The 10,907-nt window shown below is 40.2% G+C and overlaps 2 protein-coding genes across 16 annotated transcripts in view; both read right to left on the reverse strand.

Moving 5' to 3' along the window:
* The window catches only part of tpd52l1 (tpd52 like 1), a 16,666-nt gene extending 13,374 nt beyond the window's left edge, over positions 1-3,292 (reverse strand). For 5 of the 13 annotated variants that reach the window (XM_032543882.1, XM_032543880.1, XM_032543883.1 and 2 more), the window contains exons 1-2: positions 3,111-3,256; positions 810-908 (exon numbers count right to left, since the gene is read on the reverse strand). In XM_032543882.1, coding sequence (XP_032399773.1) covers positions 810-908; positions 3,111-3,129 — 118 coding nt within the window. In that variant the 5' untranslated portion in view covers positions 3,130-3,256. Of the gene's footprint in view, positions 1-809; positions 909-3,110 lie in introns of all 13 variants that reach the window. The other 8 variants (XM_032543881.1, XM_032543886.1, XM_032543891.1 and 5 more) reach the window with 6 other exon arrangements.
* The window catches only part of rnf217 (ring finger protein 217), a 33,066-nt gene that overhangs the window by 13,374 nt on the left and 8,785 nt on the right, over positions 1-10,907 (reverse strand). The window contains exons 6-7 of one of the 3 annotated variants that reach the window (XM_032543877.1): positions 9,637-9,644; positions 7,576-7,588 (exon numbers count right to left, since the gene is read on the reverse strand). In XM_032543877.1, coding sequence (XP_032399768.1) covers positions 7,576-7,588; positions 9,637-9,644 — 21 coding nt within the window. Of the gene's footprint in view, positions 1-4,262; positions 9,645-10,907 lie in introns of those variants that run through there. The other 2 variants (XM_032543876.1, XM_032543875.1) reach the window with 2 other exon arrangements.

Below are 10,907 nucleotides of genomic sequence, written 5' to 3' on the forward strand. Positions count from 1 at the left end.
GAGAAAACATTGGAGAACCCTTTTGCAATTATGTAAGAACATAATGTAATCTGAAAACCGCTGTCCTGGTTAAAAAAACAAAACAATGCAACTGATCTGAGCTGGTATTGTGTCGACAATGGAGTGCAATGGAAATTTTTAAGTGACCCCAAACTTTTGACTGATGGTGTCAAATATTTTGATTATGCATGTTCAGACACCCAATGCATACTACAGATACATTGTTTTTTAAATTCTCTAAACAGTTAAATGATTTGGCATTAAAAGTGGCATCAAATGCCAGTTTTTCACAGTAAAGATGAAGGGATCGCAGTCTATTTTGATAATTGATTATATTTTGACTCAAGCTAAAAGGCTAATGTCTCTCTCTTTCTCTTATATTATGAATATGTCTTTTGGGCTTCAGGAAATTGGGATGAATATTTTCTACATTGAGTCACTCCAGAAGGGTCAATTATTCTTATTTTAACAATCCTCATGTCAACTCAAATTTAAAATATGTATTTGTAATATTTTAAGACCACACTCACCCACTCAACTGACGTCTAGCAGTTAAATCAACACTGAATCACATTAGGAAGAAAACTGCCACTGCACTGCACTGACCTGAATATTAAACACTAAACACACCGCACTTGTTCCAAAACCCCAGTCAGTGATGTCACTCTCCATTTAACAGCTGATGTCCCAGACAAAACAAACATGCTTCGACATCACTTCCTGTGACATGATCTGTGTGCAGCAGCATATTAACACCCTGTGATTCAGTGTGGATTGTAGGGTTTTTATTTGGGAGAGTTGAGTCTTACCCTGCTCTCCCTTGTGTGTGGCTGAATTAACCCATTCCTCTCCAGGACTCATGTTGCCCCAGTCCACCACTGCTTCACTCAGAACACCAGAGTACAACTCTGCAGCAGAGCAAGGCAGCAGGGCAAGAGGAGACAAAAAAACTGGTTACATACAAATGCACACGCACACGTCACCCTCGAGGGATTTGGGGTTTCTCAGGGTCCATCCTGGCCCTGTCAGCAACTTGATAACACTGAGGTCTGCTTTACATGCAGTTTATCTGAGTCTGCATTTGTACGGTAACACAAAGTCTGACTTTTGATGCTTTGTGCCACAAATCTCAACTTCTTGGAGTTGTTAAAATAGGATATATCTGCTTTTTAAAAAGTATTCAGTGGAGCAAATCTGTGCCACACAGATAACAACAAGATTGATTGTAATAATTATGCAAGAATTTCCAAGGTTATTGAGGGATCCAAGTTCTCTGGTTGCTGATGAAATCTCATTACACCATACTCCAGTACTACAGGAGGAAGCAGACCGGCAAGGACAGTGTTGTTTCACTAACAATGATTTCCTTCTGGTTTATCTACTGCATTTAGACTAATAAACCACTCTTTCAGGAGGAAAAGAGCTCGGTCGCAGATTCCAGGGTAAAACATAAACATGAAGTAGCATTCATATGTTTTAGCTTTGTTTCCAAAGAACTTTCCTTCCTTAAGTTAATGAAGGCTTATTCCAATGGGCCACATTTTGTGAAACTCTTCTGATGATAAAGCATCAGTTTAGCAGATCAAAGAAGGTGATCACTTTTGATCCATTTCATCAAATGAATTAAAAATATCTTGTTTTCTCTCCCCCCTTGTCCGGGGTGGAATGCCTTTAGTCACAAGACTCCCGTTTGGCCCGCTGGTCATGTGTCTATGCTAAATCAGAGGCCTAGGGAAAGTCATATGGCTGCGAAATCAATTGAAGCTAAACCAAGGCCAAGTTGCATGCAGTATGGCCAACCAGCAACAATACTCAACTACTGTATATAAACCTTTTTCAGACCATTATTTTTTTTAGACCTTATAATTTAAAACACATTAAAAAAACACTTAATGTGTGGATTATAAACCTTTGGGATGTTTTAGGAGCCAATAGTCCAACAATACATGCAAAACCTTCATATTAATCAAGTTTCTTTGACAATCTAAAGCCGTCTGCACTGCTCCAGCCTCTAACTCTGAACACAACGCTCTGCTGACTTCCAGTTAGCCATAGCTAGGCTACACATATAAACCTGCAAAAGGAATGCAATTGACTACCTGCATAAACAAACAGTAAGCTTTCTACCTTCACGGATGTGGGAGTCATTACCTGACTTGATTCATTTCTGATTTTTCACATTCAAATTCCCATTCCTCAGTAAAACTTTTGGCGGAATCAAAGAGCAATATGCAATAAAAAACAATGCCACCTGTACCTAACGATTACATGTGCAAATTACTCGGAATGTAAATTATTTAGAGTGCACACATATAGGTAGTAACACAGCACCAATAGCTGGCCTGCACTAATGCCACAAATGGTAGAACAACATCCAGCAACATGAAAGGGTTACATGTCCCTTAAAGCCAGATGAGACAAAAAGACACTCCTATTACTAGAAACACCTCCCACATACAGTCATGATGATGCAGGTGTGGATAACAGGACAATTAAATTGATCTTAGTGAACAATAGAAAATTGTCACAACTGCTGAAGTTCTACAAATACCAAAAAGAATACTCGAAAACCGGTGCATTAGACCACCAGATAGCCTCTGAGACAGGAAACAGTATCCAGCCACAAGACTCAAATTTGATCTGGAGTTTCCATGATGTCTTGAATAAACAATGACACTAATCTACAGCACACTGACCAACTGTCTAGCTGTGGATGCCTGAAGCTTCACTTCAGGAAATGTATTTGCTTCCTGAAAAAGCTCTAGGCCTCAGAAATATATTCAGAAAGCAAATGTATGAATGGCCCATAGAAACATTGTAGGCTACTGAACAAGAAAATGATACATGCCGGTTTAAGCACTCGGCTATAATTTGAACATATGCAAAACCGGGCTATAAATTATCGCTTCAAAGTTATCGCTACAGGCTACCAATTTTGACTTTCTCCGTATTTTTGGGATTTACGGGCTACTTTGCTTTTCACTCCTTCAACGTCAAAACAGTGACGTGTGCAGTCAGTGCAGCCTCATTATCAGATCAACAGCAGCTGTTTTAAAGTTGTGTCTGGAAAAATAAAGAGTTGTCTTCAACATGCTGCGACAGCGACTCACCTTGTTGTCTGGTCTCCATCACAGACAGCCAGGTGAACTTCCCAAATCCCTCCTGAAACAAGACGAGACACGGCAGCACGCGCAGCTCCGTCCGTTAGGTCACTGTGTTTTTACTCGGGTATCCTCGGCTGTCACGCGCTGGGCCAGCACTTTCGGGCGGTGCTTGGAGCACGAGCCAATGGGCTCGCGCTTTTGTAATTTGCTTAATTCAATTACCAACCAGATATATTGGACATAGTGCGCTCATTGGACAAAACCGCATACTCTGTAGAAAAGAAGAAATTAAGGAAGTATTCAGATACTAAGTAAAAGTAGCACGAGGCTACCTCAGTGTATAAAACCCCATACTAACCCCGGTACGAAAATAAAAGTAATTATTATCGTCAAAAGTAAAAGTAAGGTCTAAATGCAGCAGAGTAAGTTCCCTCATAATTAAGTATAAAATAGCACGAAATCCAAATACTCATGTAAAGTATCTCATAATTGTACTCAAGTGCAGTACTTGGGTGATTGTACTTTGTCTGTTTCCACCACTGGTGTTTTTGTAAAATGTTTCCTTTTAAACCTTTTGCATTTATTTGTATTGTTGTGTGCAGCTCTTAACAAAAACAATATCAACTACGATTTTGCTGCTGTGACACCATAATTTCCCATTTTTGGGATCAATAAATATCTATCTATCTATATATATCTATCCATCTACTACTACTAACAACAATAATTATAGAGGGATTCACTAATAAAAGATGCTAAAGTAATTTGATTTATATTATCATTTCTATTATTTATTTACAAAATGTCATATTAGTAATCATCCAAGTAATCTTAATACTGTAATATTCTTTGTTACTCTGACTATGCATGTCATTTTGCATTTGCATTGCTCCTACCAAAATGAAAGTCAAGGTTCTAGGGATTTGCCTCCTGCAGTGCACTTCTGACCCCTGCTGACATAAAACTGTTGTCACACCCGTGGTAGGAAATAAAAAGAGGTTGATGGAACAGACTGATCCACAGACCCACAGACCAACCGTTTCTAAAGAAGGCTGTCAGTGACTCAAAAACATTAAATAAATTAGGAGTAAAAACAAACAAACCTGTCAACAGAAAGTATAATATGTCAATATCAAATGAAAGAGTCAAACCGGAACATTTTGGCATTTGACCCAGGTTGGTTTATTCTTCATCAGATCCTCAGATGAAAACAATGTGCCTGGCTAAGTGAGCAATAATATCAGCAGACATTTTGAATGATGGCAGCAGGTGGAAGAATCTGTTCTTAGTGCAAACAAGGAAACACAGTAATCAAGTTTAAGACATTCCTTTGAAAAGAAATACCCTTGAAAACCAAGTGGTACATAGACATAAAATGTGGCCGTTTTCCAACCAGTTTGCATGTCCACAGTAGCGAAGACCCATCCTGATGTTGCTGATGATACACCATTTACAGCAAAACCAATATACACAGGCCTCCTGAGTTGAAATTGACCTATGGTATATTGTCCGTAACTACACATTTAATTTGTTGACAATTACACCTCTTTTTAATATAATCACTTCCTCCACTGAGCCTTTGTTGTCCATACCAGCCTTATGACACTCATCCAATGGTGGAGACGATGCTAGCTCTGCTACGGCTTCCTCCTTTTAAATCTTTAGAGTCCAAAGTGTGAGGTTTGTATGAGCCAAAATAAAGTCACAGTTTAACTTGTGCAAAACTATAGGAGTATTTGGAATGTAGCTGACACTGTGCTGTGGTTACCTGTACTATTTTAGAGGTTTGGTTAAATCTTCAGCTTTTTAAAACACATTCTAAATCGAGGGGCTGCTTGCACTGCACATTGCCCGGTGTGTCGGGGTAACAGATCCATACATATATTTAACAGTGGTTCCATGCATTAGGAACCCCATATTAGTATATGCTATGCTTTGCTTAAGCTATTCTAACACACATAACTTGGTGAGGCTTTGATAGATTTTTTATCCCATTTGTAATGTCGGGAGTCACGCTGGGGCCCTGAACCACAGGTTGGCAAACCCTGATCAATAATGGCTGTGAAGGCACTATTGCATATTTATGCCAATATCGCATGGATTGTACCAAACAAAAAGGCCAGGGGTCTCAGCCAGCCAATACAAACCCAGCAAAGGAAATCTCATTGGCCAAATTAACACTTGAGTCACTGGATGACTTGATGTTAACTTTAACCTAAACATCAGTTATATGTAAGAATACAACAACAAAACAAAGCAATGATGGCATTTCCACATGGCATTTTAACATGAGACAAATTAACACACTTGTACGTGTATAAAAGTGAAGAAAACAGATATGAGCGGGTAACCAGGACAATTATAATCATGTTATTATTCATTTACATTTGTCCTGCAGCTGACCAGGTCAAACAAATTCATTTTGGCAATTACTGTCTCACAGCCAAACTGCCAAATAAATGTGACTGTAAACTCATGCTCCTAGGAAGTTGCTTACTTTGTTTGGCCGAATGTTACGTATTATTAGTTGATAAATTATGTTAGAGATGAATCAATTATCAAAGATCCTATTCATTCATTTTCAGGCAATGAGCTAATCAAATCAGTTCAGGATTGGTACAGTGTAAACTGCAGGGCAACGTTTTTGGTAAAATGCCTAAGAAATAGTAAAATATTTACGTATGTGCCCACAGTACATTAAAACAATTTCTCTGGGCGGTAGACACGTTTAGATACAAATGTCCATCACACGCTGACAGTCATATTTCATTCAAACGAACGAAAAAATGCAGCAATGGAACATGTCAGTGTAGTACTAGCGTAGCAGTTAGATAAAACGTGTATGCATATGATGCAAGTGAACAATTGGTAAGTAGATAGTTTCAAGGTTTTTGTTTGGCGCAACCTTTACAAAAAAGTATCTTGTACCACTTTATAGTCCCCTGACGCCCGAGCAGCGTTTGCAAAACTGCTTGGTCATGCCGGAAAACACAGATGCTATTTGCATCACTGAGATATTTTGATCTCTTTTGACACTACGGTGTTTTTACTTCCTTGAAATTAAATATGGTTGCTAAGCAGCTGTGGGGAAACGCACCAGGAAGCATGTTGACTCTGCGGTGCTGCTCAGCCACTGCTGTGCCACGGCTCATGTGGATGGAGGGCTCTGGGTACAGTGCACAGAAAACAAACTCCCTGAGAGTGGATTCAAAACCCAGAGTCAGGAACTACCAAAAGCGGTGTGTGACAATAAATTACCGGTGTCCTTTAGGAACCTTGTGTGTACAGTTAAACTGTACTCGACAGTTGGTTTTTATTGACTCTGAGATGTAGAAAAGGTGCCAGATCCCTGGGATAAAGAGAAGCTAATGATGTGCCACATGCAGGAACACCAACCCTGCTGTCTATGTCTTAAATCCTGGTTTCAGTGAAGATTCAGTGATGAAATGTGTTGACACACTCAGGATTTCTACTCCACTGGAAACCACAACAGATTTGAAGATGCATTTACCTTCACTGTGCGACTTTTGTTTCCAATGGAGGCAGTTCCCCTCAAATTTGTATCATTTTACCATTTCACATCTTTTTCCATGCCGTAGCATCTTTTAGGTGCAGATATATTGTGCTTCTCCTCGTCCTTTTGTACTTTCTTTAAAACGTCTTCATAAATGTCTCATGATGGAGCAAAAAAAAGAAAAAGATTGCTCCAAGAAATGATGGGATAAAAAAAACACACAAATATATGAGATAAATATGAGTGATGTGGAAACCACTTGTATGTACTTGACCGCATCGTGCACCGCAGATAGCCCTGTGTTATTCTCACGTACCGGAGGCCTTAAAAACATCCAGTTCGGATGATTCTTTTGTGGCTCAAGAGCAGCCGTAGCTCCATTGGATGTGTTGAAAACTAAGAACTGACAGCAGGGAGGGGAGGATAGAGGGATAAGTGAAGGACAGCAAGCTGGCTGCTGCCAGGTGACGACCTTTAAAGCTCTTGAAAATCTCCTGTTTCCTGGCAGCACTCTGCGTGTCTGCCTTCTTGCAACATGCTCCAGTGTGAATGAGTTAAGTGTGTTTATGTTAAACGCCACTATGTCACTATCCAAAGTCTCCAGCAGATAGACGTCCTCTTATCACTGCACAAATCCAAACGGCATCAATTCTTAAACACCTTGAAAACCTGATCACCTAATAATTAACATCCATATATAATCTACCACATCCAGTGCACCGCAGCCTGACAATAACTTCTGAACTAATTTTCTTAAAAAAAAAAAAAAGAGCTAATGCAACTTACGCAAACCGCCACCCAGTAAGTTCAGTTATTTTTAATTCAAAGCAGCTTTCAACTATCTAATGCATATTCCTATAATCCTACAGAGCCTCTAATTCTATTTCTTTATGCAGCCTCCGCTACACACTGGCAGCATCACCTCCCAACGCTGCTGCAACAAGCAACCCAGAAAACAACAACAAAAAATCTAACAAAAGGGACGGGGTCAACCGTCTGTCCTGCCACATTCAGCATTTTGTTTTGGCACAATTGCCACAGCAGCAGCAATTATTTCATGTTTTTGATGATGCAGATACTGGCGTACAGTATAGGGCAAGGCAGAGGTGAGGGTGTGTGAGCCACCGTACCGCCAGGGCAGAGACCCAAGGAAGGTGCGGAAGAAAGGCAAAGACGGGAGGAGGAGTAGATGGGAGAACCACAACAGAAAACAATGGTGGCTTGCTACAATTCCGCTTTCCAATATTTCTATAAGGGGTCAGTGGGCTGAATATTTGTTGCAAACCGGACACTTTTTTTATTTTTTATAAAGCTAAGGTTGGTGTGGCCTTTGAAATTAGGTGTCACTCTTAGGGTGGTGACACAGGACCCAACTTTCACTCTGTCTAGCAATGACTTGAGGCAGAGTCGAGGTTATCCAATAGTAACGTGTCATCCTTCCATCCGTCCAAATGAAGTCCTTTCATATTATTTTGAATAGTGTGTGCTTGTCAAAGCAACAGGCGAAGATTGCACAAATTTAATGTCAGCTTTGTTGCATCCGTGAGAACTCGTTTTTTTCCCATCATGGCTTGGTCCTGAATTCAGTTTCCATCTTGCACTTTTGACAAATGACTGAAGAAGCGTTTGCAAAAGTTCAACAAGAAGGTTACATTTCGCCCCTTTTCCAGCAGTCAGTGTTTATCAAGTCAAGTTGTATCCACCACTATTAAAACCTTTATAAAAAAAAAAAAAAGTCTGTCATCCACAATAATCAACAGTATGGCATCATATCAGGCTAACCGATGGACTCCAAGCTGATGTCAAGCTAACTGTCAACCATCATCTGAAGAGAACTAAATTTAAATAAGCGTTTTGTTTTTCTGTCTTTTTCTACTTGAATATCCAGTATTTCTTTTGCAGCAGCGGCCCACTGAAATATTCTGCATGATGATGTATGATTATCCACGCCCTTACATCATATGTTTATAGACTTCCTTCCGTCTTAAAAAGTCTCTTCACCATTGTTAATTGTGTGATGTTCCTCTCAAACGTTTGCAATGAGTCAGGCTGGAGTGTTCATCCCTGAAGAGATGTGTGTGTGTGTCGTCTTTCAAGCTGTGTGCGTGTGCGTGTGTGTGTTCTAGATGCAGTGCAGGTTGCAGTCAGATCCACCGTCCGGAGCCCTGTGAGCGCTGCTTCTTCCTCCTCTTACACACATAGTAGACGGGGAAAACTACCAGGCCTGCAGACAGGGAAGGTGGTTGTAGAGATGAAGAGGAAGAGAAGACAAAGATGGATTAAAGCCTTGTTTCAATTGATACTAATTTGGATTAACTATTAATTAACGTAGAATGGAAATCTTGAATTGTCTGTTAATGTCGAGCTCTGATGAGTTTTCTATGTGGATTTGATTATTCTATCTTATATTTGGCATAGTGTATGTGTATGTTAATTAGGCTGAAAAAGAGAGCAGCACAGCACTGATTCTAATAACGATGACAATAAATGTGATTCTTCCATCAGCGTGTGTTAGCCCGTAGCGGATCATCTGTCAGACGCACACACACGGGAAAGAAGTTAACACTAATTACAGTTCAGCCGAGGCATCAATAGTTCACATCACTGTCTGACGGAGTGCTCACAGAGCGCAGCTGGGTGATTTTACTAGTAAATGTAGTTTCAGGAAATAAAAGCCAGTCGCCCAGAGGGTGATAATCTGGATCTAAAGCTTTGACAGTTTCCTTGTCTTTTAGGGCATATAACTGAGAATGACTGCCATGTATGCTAATGTAAAGTTTGTAGCATGTTTATGTTTGTTATTTTTGCATAGAGAGTGGACCGGCTTTGCTGTGTGGAAGAAACTATCTGTAATATAGCCAAACCATTTAGCTGTTTTCGGTTTGCCACGCTCGCTGGAGCCTCACCCTGATTCTTTACGTGCGTGTGTGTGTTCATGTGTATAATTGTGTTACCTATCACCACTGCGAAAGCTCCGAGCACCATGACCAACAAAATGACCACTGGAGCTATCAGCACCTTAGTGGCTGCAGAGGAAAACAGAGAAAGAGAAAAGGGAAGGACAGAGAGAGAGACAGCAGAATAATCATCATTCATAATGAATAAATGTTCCTTTTAGATGGAATAGAAATTGCATGATTCAAAATTAATGTGTTGTTTTGTTTACATTTTGTTCAAATTTTAATGAGTCGCTGCAAGGATATTGTAGATGTGTGTGTGTGAGTGCGACAATCCAGCTGTGGAGGATGCTGAATGCTGAGCAGATTTTAGGGAAAATTCTCAATCCACATTAAGGCGCCGCTTATTACGTGCAAAATCTGCTCCACTAAACATCCATGGCATGAAGACAGCGGCGAGCGCTGTAATGGCTAAGTGGTTCTTGTTAAGGGACAAATTAGCTCTGAGTTCAACAGGCACCCTGCTGATGTAAACTAGCTGTCGCTGCTTTGGGGAGGCTTGCTGCTGGTGCATCCATTTGGTAACTGGGAATGGATAATTAGAACTAACATACTCAGATATTTGATGCTCTCACACTTTATCCTAAAGCGTTCCTCACCGGCCTCTCGCAAGTACAGCGTTAAATATGTGTTCATTGCTGGGGGAAATATTGTCTGTCACAGTTAGGCTGGCCGGCCATCATGCGGGGCAGCAACAATGCATTTTGACTTAAAGTTTTTAATCCAGTGGATGACAAGAAAAAAACTATTCCACTTCTATTTCCATTACTATCTCTAATCTACGATGATAATCCCCAGATGAGTGCAACATGGCAGCTCGGATGTATTTTGAGTCATGGGCTTTAACCTATCTTTAGCCTAATACCAGAAGACACAGCAGCCGTCAAAGTGTGAATATGTAGCTGTATTAATGTAAAACTCAATATTCCTGACTGTATGCTTGGAAAAACAAGTGTACGGCCATGCTAGCTCTTTGAGGCTGCACTTAGGCACAGCAGTTCTTTAAGCTAAATGCTAACGTCAGCATGCTAAGCCGCTGATGTTTAGCAGGTATAACGTTCACTATTGTTTTAGTTTAGCGTGTTCACATACTAACATTTGCTAAATAGCAACAAACACAGAGTACAACTGAGGCTCACGGGGATATCATTAGCTTTGCAGATATTTGGTCATAAACCAAAGTTTTGGACCAATTTATAATTTGAGTGGCGCTATGGTAAAAGTCAGAGGATCACCAAAGATGGGAAAGGATTCATCGTCTCGGCACCATAAATATGAGAAATTTCAGTTTGGGCCAAAATAGTGAACCAACTGAGCATAATTGCCACCCAC

This window comes from Etheostoma spectabile, chromosome 18 (assembly GCF_008692095.1).
Source record: "Etheostoma spectabile isolate EspeVRDwgs_2016 chromosome 18, UIUC_Espe_1.0, whole genome shotgun sequence".
Classification (NCBI taxonomy): domain Eukaryota; kingdom Metazoa; phylum Chordata; class Actinopteri; order Perciformes; family Percidae; genus Etheostoma; species Etheostoma spectabile.